Genomic DNA, 20,945 nt, shown 5'->3' with positions numbered 1-20,945 from the left:
ATTTAGAGTCTTCCGCGGAATAAAAACATACGTCTTGACAGATAATATTTCCACAATTCTTAAGCTTTGTATTTCTGTGCTTTAGTTGGTTAAAATTAGCTAGTCTGAAAATTAGGGTTTCAACACAACTAAAAATGTGCATGAAATGACTGGGGAATCAAGAGTTCAGTTCTCATATAAATCATCTGACAGAAATAGATTAATTCATTTATTTCACATAGGAAATGATTAGAGAATTATTATGTCCAAAGTCACACAGCTAGTAAGTGACAGAGATAAGACTCAAAGGAAGGAATCTAACTCCAGATCATGTACTCTTAACCACGATTTTCAGGTAGAAATTTCACTTGTATCAGCTGTTGGGAGAAAAACACCCTTAAAGCCAAAATCATCATTACTATGCCACCACAAATGATGTGTTATTTATAATTCTGTGTCCTGTAAGGTACCTACAGTGGTACCTCATACACAATACAGTAGGTGCTTTCATTCCTTGGGTGTCAACACATGATGTTTCTTCTGTCGAAAATTTCTTAAATTTTCTACCTAGCCAATACCTACCCCTACCTAAGAACATTCAGCAAAAACACCATCACTTTCTCTAGAAAGGTTTTCCCTAATTTTCCTCAGAATTACATTGTACATGCCACTTTCAGGATATTTACCACATTATACCTCATTTATACACCCTAAGAGCAATGGCTGCACCTCCATCAGCTTTCTAACCCTGAGTCCTAGCACAGTGCCTAGGACAGAGTATGCTAAACAAATGTTTGCTGAATGCTGGATGAAGAAATGAAGGAATAAATAACGTTCCAGCTTTATTAGAGATTAGCCCTTTCAATCAGTCCCTTTATAAACTCACAGTGAAAATAAGGTAAATGTTGGCAAGGGCAGACTAGAGAAATGTAAATCGTATAAGCAGTATAGATTCATATTAGCTTGAGTACTGTGAATGCTTGGTTTATCAAAATTATCCCTTTTAAAATAAATAGTAAAGTACTAGTAAACATAATAAAAAACATCTATTCATGCCAAGGCTGCTGTTCATGCCACTATTAGGTTACAGAAAAGATGTGGTTAAAAAAAAAAATCAAAAGCTGAAAATATATATGTTTCTTCAAAGTGAAGTAAAAAACACAGAATTCAGATGAAATAATGTAACTGAGTCCTAACCACGTCCGTTTTACACAACCACACTGCACAAGCAACAGAATTTCCATCATTTTCTGACACCACCCTAAGCAGGAACAAAGGGAACAACCAGTTTTATAGAACAGCTAAACCTGAGAATGTTTGGGGCGAAAATGACTTCATGTGACTATTTTTAGGGAAACAAATTTGTAAAATAAATCAATGTAATTTAATTTTTATAATCTTGTGACCTTTTCTTATAAATAAATTTATTTAGAAAAAGTACTGTCAGAGAACATCTCTTTTTTTGTATGTTAGGTGGTTATTTAAAAGATTTCTATTTACATTTAATTTCAGTACTTGTCTGACCATAATATTTTCTGAATGATTTCCTAAAATTTTCAGTCACATTCTGGAAAACTAAACAAACAGGTTTCCTTTATTGTGAAACTAATTTTAAGAAAACTGAAGTTCCTATATAACATGCTAACAAGACATTCATCACCCTCTTTAGTAACACGTATCTCCTGCAGAACAAGTCTATATAGCACACTGCTGAGATTCTAATGAATGCACAGTGTCTCTAACAGATGTCTCGTGGGTTGAAGTGAAATTAACTTTACCACCCAGAACAGAGAAAGTCCACAATTACCACACTGTGTCTAACAGCCATTAAGTCACATTACTCTTTCCACATGTCTTTACCCAAAATGCATTCCGACACTCTTCTTTGAAACGCAGAGCCCCCCCAAACCCCACCCCCACAAGCCTTTCTCAAAAAAAGATTACTTTCGGCTGCAGTTGCCTGGTCAGCTTCAGTCTGTTCATTTTCTGCGCTGGAAATATCAGATCCGTTTTCAGGTTCGGTGTCATCCTGAAGGCTTTTATCCACATCATTTGTATGAGGATCAAGGTCTCCTTCGTGGTCTTGGGGTAAGTGATCCACGGTCTGAGGTGGCAGGTACCTAAGGGGAGGCGACTCTGGCTCATGGTGGCTGACGGGAGACTGCAGCAGGTGATGCTGCTGCCGCTGCCTTTCCTTCTCCATGTGTTTGGCTTCCTGCAACTGGAAAGAAGTAGAACAATTTCCGGTATTCGTAAAATAAGTGTTTAAAATTTGAAGGCATAATGTTACACTAAAGTATAAGTGTTTTATATAAAGCGCCACTTTGTCTCTAGGCTTACAAATTGTAGTCCATCAGAAACAAAGAACATAAAATACAGCAACACACACCGAAACAATTTAACACTGGTTACTTCTTCGGGCAATGGAAACTGGCACACACACCAGAGACGGAAGTCTTGCACTATGTAGCCTCCATTCACTATGCATTTCTGGAGTTTGAATGACATAAATGTATTATCCACACAAGACAAAATTTAAAAACAAATACATTTTAATAGCCTCAGAATAATAACTGGATTGTTGCCAATAGTGGATTTATCTAGAATCAAGTAAGTTTCACTAAGGGAGAAGAAAAGTCGATGGGGGAATAAAATACACACACACACACACACATTTTTACTTATACATACAGAAACAAAGTCTAGAAAGACACCTAAGAAACCAGTATTAATGGTTACCTATAGGGGTTGAGGGTTAGGAAGGAAACTTTTTAGTGTATACTTGTCTATACTATGTTCTCATGTCACCTTGTCAAACGTCTTTTAATTAAAGTAATAAAATTACATTTAATACGTAAAATTCCAATGAGTACTTAAATGTCTCTACCCAGTCACCTAATAAAAATAAAAACTCTATCTACAAACATTAGGTTTATTTTAGGAGACCACTTATTATTATGTATGTAATACCACCTGTAAAACTGGATCACTTATAAGATGCTAAAAACAGTAAAAATCAGGATCACAAGGTTTCATTTGTTAGTATTTTACTGCTTTTAGACACATCTCTTTTGGTCCTCATGACCTAATAAGAATGATTCTCACAAATATTTTACGGTGTCAAATACAAACATTCCATATTCCCTAGTAATAGTCCAAGTTAAGTGGAAATACCAAACTAATTATATAAATTTATAAATAAATTTGAATTCAAAAACTTTAATGCCCGAAAGGTACAAAGAACCTTATAGTAGTCTCCATGGTCTAAATCCCTTATTTTACAGATAAGGAAACTGACTGGCATAAGCAGTTGTAAAGCTAGAACCAGAACAAAATTCTCAGACCGATACTTTAGCCCATTCATGAGGAAGTCAATTTCCAAATTAACAGCAGGGAACCTATGACTTGTAATCCAATCCCCCCTTAGCCTAATTTCAGCCATCTGCACTATGGTTTAGTGGGGGAAGCTCATGCTTTGGAATCACATACAAGCAAGGTGTCGAATTCTAGCTTTTTCTACGTATTCCAGAGTTGTAGAAACTCTAGAAATATTCTTATAACAGAAATGTTACTCTATGAAAAAAAATCCATTTGAACATTTTCTATACATTTCCATACTTTCTAGAGTCGGGTTTATCAACACCATTACTCTGACATTCTGAATTGGGAAATACTGTGTGTGAGGGGGAGGGGGTGCTGTCCCATGTACTGCAGGTATTTAGCAAGACCCCTATGCTCTAGCCAGTCTATGCCAGCACACCCCAGACATGACAATCCAAAGTGTCTCAAATGTGGCTTCAGGGACAAAACCCTCCTCCAGTTGAGAACCACATTCTAGAGAAAAAAATTAGCATTTTCTCCTTTGAAATAATCTTAGAACTGAACATTTTATAGTTTTACGGGGGGGGGGGGCGGGAGGCAGGAGAAAGGCTATCAGTACTATAGGTAAATGAATTAGACTTCTAGCTTAGAATTTTAGCAAATGTGTAAGTTAAATCAGTCTGCACAACCCCCCTTTTATTTTTCTCTCTCCCCCTTTCCTACTTTTCTATAATTATCCATAGTGTAGAACTATCCTTCATGACCTGAAATGTGTTCACAGCCTTTATCACAATTATGTATTTATTTGTGTGATAATCTGTTCAAGGTTCATCTCCCCCATTCATTCACTTCTTTTAAAAAGCAGAACTATTATTTGTGGATGCAAAATAGTAGAAATAATTCAATGTTAAACATAGGACAGTGACTGAATAGAGACTACAGTACATCCTAGAGTAAGTACCATGCAGCTGTAAAAAAGAACGAGGAAGATCTCTAAGGACTGATATGGAACACTTGGCAAGGTACACTGCTAAGTGAAAAAGCAAAGTACAGAAGACTATCCAGAGTACGTGTGGCAGCCAGCCTTTCAGATGGCCACCAATCATCTCTACCTCTTAATTTTCACTTCCGTGTACAGTCCCCTGCCACACTGTACCAAGGAAGGTCTGGGTGACCACTTCCCATCATAAGGTAGACACTACAGCTTCTGTCTTGTTGCTCTCTGATATCTGCCCTGACAGGAGCCAGCTGCCATGTTGTCAGCAGCCCTACGAGACCCACATGGTGGGAAACTCGGGTCTTTCTGGCCAACAGATAGTGAAGAATGGAGGCGTTTCACCAACAGCCAAATGAGCCTGGAAGCTATTCTGTAGCCCAGTAAAGCCTCTAAATAGCTCTAGCCCAGCTGACACTGTGATCCACTCAGCCAATTGCAACCTCATGTGCATTCAAGACACAGCACCCAGCTGGGGTAATCTGTTATGCAGCGATAACTAACACAGTATGCTACCTTTTGCGTAAGAAAGGTGATACATGAAACTATACCTATATCTGCTCATTTGTGCTAAAGAAAGGCAGAACGATAAACTGGAAACAAAAGCAATTAGCTATATCCAAGGGGTGGGGGGGGACATTCAACAAAAGAACTGATCAGAGGGGGACATTCAACAAAACTCAACAGAGGGGGACATTCAACAAAAGAACTGATCAGAACTGAGAAATTGTCAAAAACTGGAGAAGACTAAGACATAACAACTAAATGAATATTAAGTGCAAGATGGGATCCTGGATCAGATGCTCACACAGAGAAAGAGACATTAGCTGGAAAATTGGTAAAATTCAAGTAAGGCTTGTAATTGACTTAATGGTATCATAACCATGTTAATGCCTGCTTCAGATCATTGTAAAATGATTATGTAAGATGCTGGCATGAAGGAAAACAGGGTGAAGGGGATCTCTCTGTAATATTCTTGTAACTTTTCTGTAAGTTTAAAATCAGTTCAAAATAAAAAGAAGTTGGTTTTTAATTACGAAGACCTAGACAATTTTGAAAAACGATTCTGTGGCTGATCTCTTACCCCCCAAATATATACAGGTATATATTTTGTAATTTTTTAAAGGCTCAATGAATATATACTGGAATAGATCAAATTAGGTAGTTTTATGTCTCCATTATACTCATCTAAGCTTCAGTGCAATAAAAGTATCAATTCATAAAAACTTCCATGAGGATGATGGCAATCAATATTGTTCAAATTCTATTTGTGAACTAAAAATATTTTTATCCAAAGTCAAACAAGTCAGTAAACCTCAAAACAAAACACCACATATCTCCAGTAAGTAGAACTATAAACGAAAGATATTCCTCTCTATAGACACAAGAGATTTCATTATAAATTCCTATAACTCTTTTCTGAACTTGATGCCCATGGTATTCCGTACAATATCTCTTTTTTAATACTTACAGCTTGGTTTTCCATGCGTGCAAAGATAACATTTAGCATCTGAGTAAGAGTAGCTTTGGCTGTTGTCTGATTGATGAGATTTTTGCTTGCTAGATAGATATTGTAACATGTTCTCACAGCTTGCAGTACAGTTCCTTCATGAATTTCTATGTGTTGAGATGTTACTGCAGTAAGTAAAGCCTTAGAAAAAAAAAAAAAAGTTAAAGCAATTTTCTCCATCCAGAGTTTCAGCACAAAAATATGAGTATTTCTGTATTAGAATGAAAACTTTCAGACACCATTACCACTTTCAGGTATACACTAACAGAATTTTCAGTATACATTAACAGAATTCCTACCTGCCTTGAATGTATCATCAAGTGTTAAAATATTTTGTTTTCCTCATTCTGGCAGGTTTCCACATAATCCTCCCAAACCCAGAACGCTAGAAAACCATTCATTCATTTGTTTCAACCCCAGTTTCACTTAATATTAGTTTATTAAAATGCAAAACATTTAAACTCTCATAGCAGAGCACAGATAATGCTTCATACGATGTATCTGTTGAACTAAATCATCCACTTTGGAGGATATATACTGTGTCTTATTCACTTCCAAATTTTTCTCAGATCTTTTTTATAGACTGGACTCAATAAATGTACCATTGTTGTTATTGGTAAAGAGGTTTACAAATGTTTTAGAATAAAGCATTTAAAATAATCCTAAGGTGAATCCTCAAATAAAGTAACTTTAGTTTCTGAATTTTCTCACATTAGGTTACTTGCAATTTCCCAAAGCAAGATCTCATTCTTTTGTCCTTTTATGTTGTACAATGCTATGCAGAGTCAGCACTGAGTAGATGCTAGATAAACCTGACTGACATAAAAATGCAAACGATAGGCCAAGCTGATTGGACAGCGTTTTTAGAATAAAGATACTATATGACTTGTGAGCTATGAAACTGAAAGGCTCAGAAGGGCTATATTCACACATGAAGCAACACTTTATCCATGTAAACCATTCAAAAGTACTATTAGTACAAGAAAAGTATACTGATATATAAACACGGCACCATTACCATTAGCAGTAACATTAAGAATTTAATATTTACAACAAGACTGAAAACATAACTGAGTGTTGTTGTTTTTTTAAGGGAGTTAATCATCCAGGACCATCACAGCACAAACCGAGGACAGGGTTTAGCTGAGCAGGTTCAGCAGGTGACTAGGTGGAAGGGAATCAGGCCAGGCCGTGCACAAGTCATCCACATGGTGAAGCCTGGGTCTAGAGGGCAGACTACAAGGGCAGACTACAAGACTACAGAAAAAACTAGAGGGGTCATATGGGACCCTAAAGCTCTAAAGATACAACACGTACAGTAAACTGAAAAACTCTGGAAGACTCTAGAGGCCCAAGCCTAACTTAGGATCTTTAAAATGAAAGACTTGGAAATACCGTCTTCTTCTAATGAACTCTTGGCATTCAACAACAAAATGCCTTGATATGGGGTCTAAAAAGCACCCGAGCCACCTCTGTTATACCGGGGAAGGACATGAAATGACCTTTCCAAATATTATCAAGGTTTAAGAAATGTAGATTATAAATAAATTCACTTTATATAATTCATTACCTTTATTATTTGCAACTGAACTCCTTCGTCTGTTTGAGGACCTTGGAAGCAGCCACAAATTGTTTCAATAATTCTATCAATTAATTTTTTGCCTGGTGTGGTACTATCTGGAGCATTGCCAGTCAAGTGCCCATAAGCAATAAGTTTCTGAAATGGAGAAAGAAAATAAAGATCCTAATTAAGCTAACTCATATGTATACTAATTAAATATACATCAAAATTACAATATATAATTGAATATGTATTAACATTTTTACATAGCTACATTAAAGTATAATCAAAGCCAAAGCTCTACCGACTTTTCCTGAAGAAAGCTTAAATGGCTATAAACATGTGAAATTACTTACACTGTTATAACCACAAAAACAGAATCACTACAACAAAACCATTAGGCAATACGCTGAGAAAGCCAGGCCTTAGAACTTGCCTCTGATGAGTTAGAATAGCTTACTATTTCATCTAATAGCGTACTGCTTTCCTTCTAAACATGAGTGACACTGCTTTTGTGGAAGCTATCTTAACTCATTTAATGACCGAAAATCTCTTTCCCAATTAGATCTGTGTACTTGCAGAAAACCCAATTTCCATACACTGGCTGCAATAATTCATGGATTTGTTCATTTATCATTACCAGTATAGCCCTGAAAGGCCTTAGTTTATTATAATTTAATTTTTCAAGGAAAACATGGTCACAAATCAAACGAACTTATCCTTAACCTATCTTAAAAACAAATCATAAAAAAAAATTAAAATTAAAAAATCATAAGGATACAGTCTTCTCTTAATCATTAAATTATTAGTTAAATAGGTATAATCCCCAAACAGTAAAAACACCTGAAAAGAGAAAGACCTCTCTTATCTGGATGTTTGCCTTACAAATATGTAAAACAATCCTCATGTGCATGTGTAAATACAACAGAATGCAAGACTTAAGGAATTTTCCTAACATAAATGAGTGAAGGTCAGAGCTATTGTCCAACAGTGAATATAAATATTAAGCTGTCAATAATACTGTATAAAATATGTTAATTTATATGAAATAGCAGCCATTTAATAAAATCATTTGCAAATAACGATGTATGTAAAGTCAGCAGCAGATTAAAAGTTATTATGGTTTTTGCACTTCACTGATGGAAAAAGAAAAAAATCAACACTTTCATTATTGATAAACTTAGTAAAGATTTTGTGATTCACTAAGCTAACTAATGATTTTTGTTACCCTTAAACTAATTGTTTTGCAACTATTACTGTCTCTGTTTAATATAAGCAACCATTTGATTTCTTATCAAAAAGAGTATTAAATGGTTTCACGGAAAATGTCTGAATCATCAATCGTAATGTTTAGAAACATTCAAATTAGACGGTATTTAGTTAATACCGTTTTATACATACCTGTAAACAATCTAGAGATGTACTAACTATGCGGGGACATTTGGATTGGCATGCCAATTCAAAGGGTAAGAAGTACTTGTCCGCTTCAATAAAATTTGTCTTTGATTTCACTGGTGGAAGGGTGCTTGATCCAGCTTTTGCTTCTCCATGAGGAGGACTAAATGAAAAAGAAGAGTCTGATTAAAGTGCCACATTTATCATACTGATGATAAACTCATAAAAAGACAGAATTTCAGTTCTAAAAAGAACCTTGCTAAACCAATCTTCATCTTCCCTTATTTCATGAGAAGTTAAGTGATTTGCTATAAGTCAAAAGCTAGTGTGACTAAATGCAAGAAAAATAAAAGAAACTAATTATTTTATATAAAGTAATTTAAGTTATTACTTATTAATCTTTCTAAATACGAATCAAAATCTAAGCAAACACTATAAAGCATGTTATGGTATTTCAGAAATTCCCTTATATGTTTATTTATGAGATGTTTTTGTATCCCTTATATACTTATGAGGTCGTTTTGTATTTATAAGTAGGTTTACAATTTCTTAAATACCATTTTTTAAATTGATTTTATTACCAAGATCACATGCAAAAAATCTGCCACGCTAAAATATAGATAGATGACTATATTATCTTGGCCAAGAGTGACAAGTTTCAAAATTATTTTTACTAAAGAAAAGAAACCCCACTAACCTCTGTTTTTCAGTTTCTGCTTTTATTTCCTCTGGGGGGAAAAAAAGCATATATTAGAAAACTTGACAAGAGAAAGATTAAGTAATTTGGTTAAAGGTTTCGTAAACTAATTTGTAATTTCTATAACAAATTGGGAAACATGCAAATTCAAAAAACAATAAGGTACTAACATTCTGTTGCAGCTGAATGTATTAATGTACACAAATAATACAATTTTATAAAACTAGACAATTATATATTAACAATAAGAACAAGTACAATTGCAGCTTACTAATTCCCAAATCATTTCCTTTTCTCAAAGAGGTTTTTTTTGGTCAAGTGACTATTTACAAGAAGCATTAATATTAAGAACAGAATATTAGGTATGCTGTATTCAAGTCACAAAACATAAGGCACATGTTGGGTGAGAAAAAAAACCTCAATGCACCATTTTTGGGACTATTTCAAGGATTTGATTAGACCAAAACTATAACTTCCTGACCTTGTATATAACTAATATTTACCCAATTTTCCTACTTATGACTATACAAGACAGTGTAAAATACACCTGTATAATTTAATGGGAAATTTTCCCTTCAATGTTTGTAAGAGATGAGGTAAATTAGATCAATCCTATCTATAATAGAAGAGTCTTAAATTTAATTGATAGATTGGGGAATCTGTTTGAAATGTGGAAGAAAAGTATTCAAATGTAATATAATTAATATTTTTAATATTTTTGCAGCCAGTAGTTGAGAACTTAGCATGGCCAAGCACTGGTATAGTCTACATGTACTCACACAGTTAAGCCTCGTAACAACCCTATGAGGCTTCCCTGTGTTAGTACATGTGAAATGTACTATCATGTCTTCTTTTTAAAGATCAGGAGATTGAGGCACAGAGGTTGAATAACTTGCCCAAGGGCTGCATGACTTGGGTGTATGGCTAATCAGGTTTCACCAGGTTTTAAAACTGGGTCATCTAACTCCAGATCCTGGCTTTTTACCCATTATACTACATAAGTGTCACAGGATCGCCACTGAATGCAATGTTGCTCTGCTAATTCAGATGGTGCTCTATTATTTATCTGTCTCCATATTATAAGGTATATAAGGCAAGCACTGTTCAAACTGATTTCTGAATATTGAGAGAAATGTGTTAAATTTGGGTATTATAAACAAGTAGGCTCCAAGTTTAATAACTATTAAAAACTATCACGTACTGAGCACCTTCCACGTACCAGACTGTATTATTAGGTTGGTGCAAAAGTAATTGCCGTTTTTGCATGTTTTTAACTTTTTAAACCGCAATTACTTTTGCCCAACCTAGTAAGTCCTTGATAAAGTGACTCTGTCAGATCATATATACACAATTTATTCATTACATCCTTTGTGCCAAGTACTTGATATTTGGTATGTCAGTCTATTTCTCTGTGGACCAAACCTCTTTCCATTTTACTGGTGGTAGGAGTGGAAGGGGAACAAACGTAAAACTATTATCTGTAGGTATTTAAAATACTGTAATACTTAACAAAAATTCACAATGTCTGACCTGCATATAGCTACTAAAGTTGTATAGTTCACAAATACAGGTTATTAAAACAATTTAAATCACTTTTTAAAATACAGTACAGATGAGGGACCAATGGTGTATTTATTAAGTATCACAAATCTTTATAAAAAATTTAAAACAGTATTTTTCATTATTATGTTGAATCATTATTATTTAAGAAGCTGGAGTATTGCTGAACATCAGGTAAGATAGAAAAAAAGATGTGAGGTAGAGGCAGGGAGGGAGGAGGTAGCAGTTTTTGTATAAAGTGAATTTCCATTTACAGAGAATAGGGTCTTCCGGCTAAGTGAATAATACACTAGATAAGAATACCAGAGGTAGTGTAACATTGTAAAGAGCACTGTGTTTTGACCCCACCTGTCACTACATAACCTGAGAAACAATCCTCACCTCACTAATGATGGGGTTACTGCAAAGGTCCCTTATACCTCAGATATTGCAGGTTCCCTTCCAGACCATCGACAACGTGAGTTATCGCAACAAAGCAAACTGTAATCTTTTCTTGTTGGTGGAGGGCTTTGCCTTCCATTTTAAAAAATGCAACACTCGTGTAGCACAATATAACGAAGTGTGCCTACATTCTAAAACACGGGTCACCAACTATGGCTCACACGCCAAAGCCAGGCCACCCCGTTTTTGCATAGCCCATGAGTTTAAGAACAGTTTTCACAGCTGAACATTTGCAACTTGATAATACAGAACCCTAATTTTGAAGCCCAATGAAGAGTAATGTTATCCCCCCTAAAACAATTCCATTCTTCTCATTAGATCAGGATTCTGCTTATTATGTATACTAAAATGTATACTTGCTTATTATTATTGTGAACTGAGTTAATAAAAACTTTGTGTAAACTTCTTTTCTCTTGGTATGTAAGTATTTACATAACATTGCTTTTTCTTCTTGGCCTGCAAAGCCCTTCACAGAAAAGGTTTGCTGACCTTTCTTCTAAAACATTATGGTTCAAAGGCTCCTATAAACTCTGAACCATTCTATCCTATGATTCCATTATTTTTTTTAACTTTTATTTATTTAAGTGTGTTTTTCCAGGACCCATCAGCTCCAATCAAGTAGTTGTTTCAATCTAGTTGTGGAGGGCACAGCTCACAGTGGCCCATGTGGGGATCGAACTGGCAAACTTATTAAGAGCACCGCACTCTAAGCAACTGAGCTAACCGGCCGCCCCAATAATTCCATTATTTTTTAATATGTGTATTTAAATAGTCTAATAAAACCTACCCAACACAAGATATATTGAATATGTTTCTCTAATTCTGATGGTACTATGTTGTTTATTTATTTATATGTACCGATCTCCATATTTTAAGTTAGACAAGAAGGCAAGCACTGTTCAAACTGATTTGGTAAGTTCTTTTTTTTTTTTTTTAGTGTTATAGAAATATAACACTAAGTCTCAATGTTTCTGATGTTTTAAATTACCCTGTACTAATCTGTGTTTTAACAAGGCTTCAAGGGATTCTGATACCCTACCAACAGGTTTCATAAGCATCGCTATAGAATGGGTAAAAGAAAGGAGAGGAAGACAGTTGGCTTTCACCAACTGTCCACGACCATTTATTGTATACCTCTACGACTCACTTAACCCTATGCTAAAAAGGAATTCCTTTCAATTTTCTTAACATATAATCAATGTCCAGTAACACTACCTTTGAGAAAACTGCCTATTTTAACGAATCAGAGCTTAGAAATAGTTTGCTTCAACAGTAGAATCAAGAATAAATTCTCAATTGTTAAAAAAAATCAGAAGAAAAAACAAAGCATCAAATTAAGAAATAGCATACTCAAATTAAAAACCACATAGTGTGGGGCCGGCCCGGTGGCTCAGGCGGTTAGAGCTCCATGCTCCTAACTCCGAAGGCTGCCGGTTTGATTCCCACATGGGCCAGTGGGCTCTCAACCACAAGGCTGCCAGTTCAACTCCTCGAGTCCTGCAAGGGATGGTGGGCAGTGCCCTCTGCAACTAAGGTTGAACATGGCACCTTGAGCTGAGCTGCCGCTGAGCTCCCGGATGGCTCAGTTGGTTGGAGCGCATCCTCTCAACCACAAGGTTGCCAGTTCGACTCCCACAGGGATGGTGGGCTGTGCCCTCCACAACTAAGACTGAAAGGACAACAACTTGACTTGGGGAAAAAAAAAAAAGTCCTGGAAGTACACACTGTTCCCCCAATAAAGTCCTGTTCCCCTTCCCCAATAAAATCTTAAAAAAAAAACAAAAAAACACCACATAGTGCTGAACTGTGAAATACTTTCCTGTTAAAGTCGGAATCATGAAAAGGATAACTACAAACAGCAAAATATTTTTGACATCGCTCTGCAAACACTAGACTATGCAAATATCCAACATTTGATGTGATAAGAAAAGCCATCACTCTTGGACTCAAGTAAGATAAAAATCAGATGCTGGATTTGTTTGTTAAAGATACTTAGGTTTTTCAACTGTATAGTCGTAGTCCTTGAAAAAAACCTTATTAAAATTCAGGAATTATTTTCTCTCTTGCCATTGACTCCCTCTATCCCTTTGGAACTATTTTTACAAACTTTTTAAAAACCTTAGAAACTACTACATTATATATAGAAGGAAAGGTTAAAATTGGAGAAAAGGGTTATTGTGAATTAACACAGTATAGCTTTTAAAATATTTTGAAAGAAACAGACATATTATTCCTTTCAGGTATATCAAACAACTGGAACTAAGTTGATAAGGCACAGGATTTGTTTAATGAACACGAAAGAGTGATTTATTTGAAAAATAACTGATTACAGGTAACTTATCTGATTTCCTAAGTACATGAAATATTCCCTTTCATTATTTTTACCATCAACTTACTCAGCAGCTGTCTTTTCCCCGACTACAGTACAAATATAAACTTCAAAATAGTATTTATATAATTCAACAAATCCTGCTATCTATGCCTACAAATGATTTATCCATCTCTCATGACATCATTTCGTTTTATATTATAGCATAGTCTGCAGAGCAGCAGCATTTACTCAATGCAAACTAATCGGAAATCTTAAGGAGAGACCTTGAAGTCAAATGAAGAGTTTCTAATAAACACATTAGAATTTACACATCCAAAGTGTTATCTTCTCTAAAATGGTAAGTACGGGAGGCTATATATATCAATAAATTATCATAATGTGGAAGTATTCAAAATATTTGTGGAATTCATTGTTTGCAGTTCTTTCTTGACCACTTTCTTCTTTTAAATGAATCTCAAAGAAGGAAAAAATCTCTAGAAAGGGAATCAGATTCTAACCACCAATTAATCACAAGTGGCTTAGAGCCAAGTATGAAGAATGGTATGTGACTAAAAAAGTTCTTAACTTCAGAGCTTCTGTGAACCATCTCACACTGCGTGTGCAAGCACTGTTCTAGAAAAAGTCATCTCTCAATGAAGTCTCAAAGAAGCTTGTAACCCAAACGATAAAGATGATATAGGACCACTGAAGAACAGTGATTTAGATCAACTATGACTATACACGTGAATTTTAAACATTTATAAAATATTGCATAAATGTAAGGGATTACTTTGAAAAATTAACATTCGTTTGGATGTATATATTCTGCTTAGGTTTACATTTTCAAATCCAGTCATGTAACTTTAGAATCACATTTCATACAGATAAGGATTAAATGAAAATACAGGAGTTAAATAGAATGTTACAGTAATCTAAGGAAGAGATAATGTCGTAAACTAAAGCTATGACAATAGGGTTTGTAAATGTAAATTCCATGGACATCTGGGAGGAAAAAGAATGAAAATTCTCATTTATCTAGGGGAAGAGGAGGGTGTTAGCAAGAAGAGAAGATCTAGCTTGCAGAACTGGGTAATAGAGTTTAGACAGAAAATGCAGTTTTCTCACTGGGCAATGGGGGGTAGGGGGGAAAAGGCAGGTGTGAAGAGGAGGTAAGCTTAGTCATACTTTATTGTAAGGGACTGGAATATTCAAGTGGCAATATCCAGCAGGCACTAAAACATATAAATTTGAAGATTGGGATAGTGTGGCAGGCTGTGTTGTCCACACTGGTCACTATGTTATTTCCTGTTCCACATGCCCTTGCCACAACTCCACCAAGAGATAGCATCTAATTCCCCTCTCTTTGAATCTGGGCTGTCCTCAGAGATTCATTATAACCGACAGAATGCAGTGGAAGTGACAGTGGACAACTGCCAAGATCAGGTCAGAAAAAGCCAAGGAGCCCCTGCCTAATTCTCTTGGAATGCCGGGTCTCCAGACGCCCACTCTTGGAACCCAACGGCCCGATGTGGGAAGCCCAAGCCCACAGAGGTCACACGGAAGTGGTTCAGCCAACAATCCCAGCTGAGCCCGCTGTCCAGTCCTCACAGCCCAGGCGCCAGACATGAGTGAAGAACCTCCAGAGGGGATTCCGTTCCCAGCCCTTCACGTTCCCCCCCCCCGCCCCCCAGCTTTGTGAGTCTTCCCAGCTGAGGCCCCAGACACTGGAGCAGCAACTCGGCCCAGCCGAATTCCTTACATACAGAGAGTCTGTGAGCCAAATAAAATGGTCCCTGTGTTACACCACTAACTCTTAGGTGGTTTATTATACAGCAGTAGGCAAACTGCAACAGAAAGAGTTCAGGAGGCTTGAGGAGATTGGGGTTTGAAATAACTCCCTGGCGTAACAAATGGGAGAGAGAGCTAACTGAGAAACACAAAGCACTGCAGGAACATGGAAAGTTCTCATGTATTTTGAGCATCTGGGTAAGGAAACCAGATGCGTAAGAGGTATAGTACTTGATAAAATGCAGCTATGACTTGTCGCCCCACCAACCACCTTGTAACGTACTTAGCCTCAAAATCTGGAGGTCCTCTACAGAATTAGTCTGCAAAATTATGACTAAATCATATATAACAATTGATTTCTATTGAGATAGAAAGTAATGTAAAACAAAATACCACTTTAAGTTACTTTTTAGTGCCCAGAAAAATACCCAAAAAAGATGTAACTCTTCCTTATGCTGCCACTGTCACTGCCTCCACCTCCCCTCTCTTATTTTATGGAAGCAAAAGATGCAATGGGCACGAATATTCAGCTGGGATCAAGTTAATTGTATACGGAATATTCACTAACGAATTAATGACTGTCCCCAGGTACTAAAATGATTGAGAGTTGATAAAAGTACCTAAGTTCTGATATTCTTAAAAACTTTAAAAATGTTGGAAAAGGTGAAATGCACAGTAACATGTGATTCAACACTAAGGTGAAAGTTAAATGAATATTTATATACTATAAGGTTTTACTTATCTCCATAGTTTACAGTGACAACTGTCACAGTTACTGACACAATACTTAGTATTATTTTATGTTTAGAAATTTTATTATGTATTTGTAACCATTTTTCCCCTAAGCTAAACTATTTTACTTTCCAGTATTCTCTAAAAGGAAACAAGCCCATAAACTAAACTAGGGACATTTTCTCTGAGGTAAATGTACTTTATATGCACTTTTAGTAGAATCCATTACTTTCAAAATTATTGGCAAAAATAGTGATTATTTTTTTTACTAAGCCAATAAATAAATAAAACCACAAGCATGTGTGATGGAAGTTGCTGAGCGGTCCTATAGATGACCAATTTTCCTGCCGAATTTCAAATAAATGTTTTCTTGTCATAGATTGGTATGGCTAATTTCTGAAAGATGAAAGGGGAAAAACTAGATTTTCATTCAAAAGCCAATATTCCTGCCCCCGCAAAGCCAACAGATCCCCATTTGATAATATGGTTCTAGAGGACGTGTCAAAAAGCAGTGCAAACTTCTGACCGCAATCATTCTGTCATTACTGCTCTCAATGGTCTGTCACTCAAACTTTCAGAATAAAGGTGAAAAGATGTTTCTACAGTAAAACAGTAAAAGCCAACTAATAGGGAATGACTGTATCCAAATGAAAACTAGACATATGAACCATAGACAGCTTACAAATAACTCAAATCTAGAATTTCCAAATTTAATTTTACATTTAAAAAAATTTTTAATTACTTGTAACAGAAAGGCACTGAACCACTTTTTAACTTAGACCTTGATCTCTGGCCAAAGATTACATGTAATTTAAGTTCTCTAATGCATTTAAGTAATTTTCCCATAAGTAACTTAAAACTAGGAATAAAAAATTCCAATGGACTGAAACTGTTTCTTGAATATTTGGTATATCAACGATATTGAGGTCCTTGACAAATATTTTCTAAAATGATGAAAATTGTTGAGTAGCTCACCAAAATCACTTGAATAGAAACAAGTCTAATAAACAAAAATATATCATATTTGTGTAACATTTTACAATTTACAAAGCAGTTTTACATACATCTACATAAATCACGTGAAGTGATTTACCCAAGATGACCAAGGAGGTAAGAAATGATTACGTGTGACTGATAAGAAACAAGCCTAAATCCAATGGCTGAATGTCAATGACTTATTAATTTAAGATATTAATTTTAGAATATTTGTAATTAGCTTCCCCGCGCACTCATAAAAATTCTAACAAAAAAAAAAACCACTGTACTGCCTATTAAAAAATAGAAGGAATCCTGCTGGTTTGAAAACCAAAACTAGAAATATTAAGTTCTAGTAAATATTTCAAGTCATTAATTTTCTCTTCCAGACTTTATGTATCTTTTAAATAAAATACAAAATAAAAACCTCAATAGAATTCAGACCAAGTGCCTGCCTAATGACACTAAAGTGATAAATATAGGCAAACCAAATTTACAGAAAACTAAGTGAAAATAAGCATTTAGAGAAATCATGAATTATGAAAACAATCCTTTAATGGAACTTAATATTTAGATAAAAAAGAATGCAGTGACTATTCACTACCAACAACTTACAGCAACTACAGTAAAAATCAACAAGCGCAGAGTTAGTGTTATAAGTGCTAACACTCCCACTGGGCAATAAACAATCAGACCTTCAGGGATTCTGCTCAGTAGAAGCCACAGAGCAGCGCAGCCATGGAGTCACGGGCAGACGACCACAGCAGACGACCACACTGTCAGTCAGGGTGCTGCTTCTGTTTCAGGTTTGGATGCACCAGCAATACAGGGCAGAGAAATGGGCTGAAGGCCGCAAAAGACTGAGTCAAACCCCAGCTTTGCCATGCTATGACCTTTCTAAAACTCAGTTTACAGATTTTTCAAATGGGGATGATAGTGTCTAGTTGTCTGTCTCTTAAAAATATTCGGAGCATCAAAGAAGTGTGAAAGTGCTTCATCTGGGGCTGGGTTTAATTTTTCTTTTTTGAGAAAATCTTAAATACGAAACAGTACAAGCAATATAAATACCCAACAAGGGACCACCCAAACTTGATTTTATGAGAACATTTCATAAAAGTATAGCTCTTTCCAATTACAAGTAATAGCCTTTACGAACAAACAGCTAAAAGTTGGGGTATTAAAAGATTTGGGATAGAGGTCCGGTCAAAGCCTCCATTTAAAGTAGACACATGGGGAAATTTTTAAAGCAAAACATATGCCTATGTAAGTGCATGAACCCTCTCTGAAAGAATTTGCTAGAAACAGTAAGTGTTTGCCTAAGGGGGAAAAAACAAGTGACTAGGTAAGGGGAAAACTTATTTGTCATCCTTTATATATCTCTCTGCACTTTTTGAATTTCATACTATGTGTACGTTTTAACGATTTTGAGAAATTAAATTTAAAAACTCAGCAAACAGGCAATAAAGATCCTAATGAATATTTTTATGTTTGGTTCAGCATTAAAGGCTAGGACCCATTTATCTATTATTTTAAAATCTACAAATATTACTTTCAAATTTCAATGTTCCTTTAAAATATTACTTTTAAAATTTTTCTACATTTTTTTTACTGAGATTTTTATATCTTGCAGTTTATTTATCCCTATATTTAAAAAGCTGATTTTAAAGTGAAAAGGAAGGGAAAATGATATCTACACTACAGGAAATTTTCCAATAATGTATCTAGTCTATAAATAATTTATGCTTGTAGCAGTCACAAATGCAAACACATCTTATGTAATAGTACCTTTATGGTATTTTATCAAAGGTATATACACAATGAAATTATCTTTCTAAAGAATCTTAGTATAGACCAGCAAAATTTTATACATATTTACATATTTTTATTAAAAAAGTATGATAAGAATTAAAAACTGATGCAGCATTGAACATTGAGTTAAACACCAAACCTTTTTAACACCAAAATTTTTTTTTTTTATTAAATTTATTGGGGTGACAATTGTTAGTAAAATTACATAGATTTCAGGTGTACAATTCTGTATTACATCATCTATAAATCCCATTGTGTGTTCACCACCCAGAGTCAGTTCTCCCTCCATCCCAAAATTTTTTATAGCCCATCACACCAAGTGGTTAAACTACTGACAGTGAAAGAATGATTTTTAAATCAAGGTTTGAACCATCACAAACAAATATGAAAATACTAAATCTGCATTTCTCAAAATTGTATGTCAAAATGTATTAAACACACTAACTCACACACTCACAATTTTCATCTTCAGAAGGACCACCAAGTCCACCTCTTGGTGTGGCTGGGCACTTTGCCATAAAGTGGCAATACTAAGGTAGAACGGCCAATACTTTATTCTGCCCTTCCAAAATACATTCCAGAGTTTGACAACCTATTTTTGTATATCCTAACTGCACAAACTTTCATACTGAGACACTTGTAGAGCAATTTCTGAATGCATGATAAAACAAATAATTCATACATGTGAATATTGTTGGGCTTCTAATATAGCTCTGTTTTCCAAAAGAATGGTTTCATTGCAGAAATTTAATTCTACATTTCCGTTAAAGTTTTGATCCAGAGTTCCTCAATCTCTATTCCCTCAACCGTCATTTCCCGTGAGGTAAAACAGAGAAATACAGACATACAGAATTCGTGCCTTCCACCTCTCTCTCCTACACACACACACACACACACACACACACACACAGAGTCTAGGTTAGGTCCTCTGCTATACACTTCAGTAGTGCAAGTTGCACATAGTAACACCTAATAGCTGCTGAGCAGGTGCCAAGTGCCAAGTTCTACTGCAGGTGCTTTAAAATATGTTATTAGATCCTCCAGCAACTTTGCGATCAATGCCATCATTGCTCTGATTAGTATACATGAGAAAACCGACCTGGACAGCTCAGTGACACATGAAGATTGGTCCTAGTACTAACTGTGTGACCTATATTATTAAAGCTGCATTACCATACTGATAGTGGACAGTCTATAAATGACTATTGAATGAATAAATTATCATAAAATAGAGGACCTAAGTTATACATGAAAGCAATTTTAAAAATCCAAGATATTTTCAGGCCCCTGGTATTGATCAAGGATAGTCTTCAGACCTTAGCAAAAAATCTCAAGTTCATAAATACATCTATAACAAATAATGTGCCTCACAAGGAGAAAACAAAGCTGCCATGTTCCTCAGCAGTGGCTAACCTCAATTGTTAGCTAAATGACTCACTTCCTCAGACCCACCTTGAAAAGTAGTACACACCTGATTCATGCCTCATAAAAATTATAAATTACTATATTCATATCAGAAACTCAACAGTCCAAACTGCAAATTTTAAGTCCACCATTGTCAAGATCTCTCTATTTTTTAAGACAATTAAGCACTAAATCTCAAAGAACAAAATATAATTAGTATAAGAGATCAAGAAAATAGGAAGTGTAGTAAGTAATGCATAATCAGGAAAGCCACGCAAAGAAGGTGGCATTTGAGCTAAACATTGAAGGACAAAAAGAATTTAGGTTAGTACAAGGTACTGAAAAATAAAGGAAAGACAAACAGTAGAGAGTAGAGCTGAATGTACATGAGGTGCTATCAGTAAAGATACATACGCCTCAATAAATGAAATGATAAACAACCCAATCAAAAACACGGGCAAAAGATTC

General features: G+C 35.3%; 1 protein-coding gene across 2 annotated transcripts in view; it reads right to left on the bottom strand.

Annotated features, from left to right (window-relative positions):
* Positions 1-20,945, bottom strand: part of ARFGEF1 (ARF guanine nucleotide exchange factor 1) — a 100,791-nt gene that overhangs the window by 57,264 nt on the left and 22,582 nt on the right. For both annotated transcript variants that reach the window (XR_012491664.1, XM_019726256.2), the window contains exons 2-6: positions 9,458-9,488; positions 8,767-8,923; positions 7,375-7,521; positions 5,766-5,945; positions 1,924-2,200 (exon numbers count right to left, since the gene is read on the bottom strand). Coding sequence is in view for 1 of the 2 variants with exons in the window: in XM_019726256.2 (XP_019581815.1) it covers positions 1,924-2,200; positions 5,766-5,945; positions 7,375-7,521; positions 8,767-8,923; positions 9,458-9,488 (792 nt within the window). In the remaining variant the exon portion in view is untranslated. The remainder of the gene's footprint in view (positions 1-1,923; positions 2,201-5,765; positions 5,946-7,374; positions 7,522-8,766; positions 8,924-9,457; positions 9,489-20,945) is intronic.

Source organism: Rhinolophus sinicus, linkage group LG14 (genome assembly GCF_036562045.2).
Source record: "Rhinolophus sinicus isolate RSC01 linkage group LG14, ASM3656204v1, whole genome shotgun sequence".
Taxonomy (NCBI): Eukaryota; Metazoa; Chordata; class Mammalia; order Chiroptera; family Rhinolophidae; genus Rhinolophus; species Rhinolophus sinicus.
Note: the sequence above shows the minus strand (reverse complement) of the source record. Positions and strands in the feature narration are given on the sequence as shown.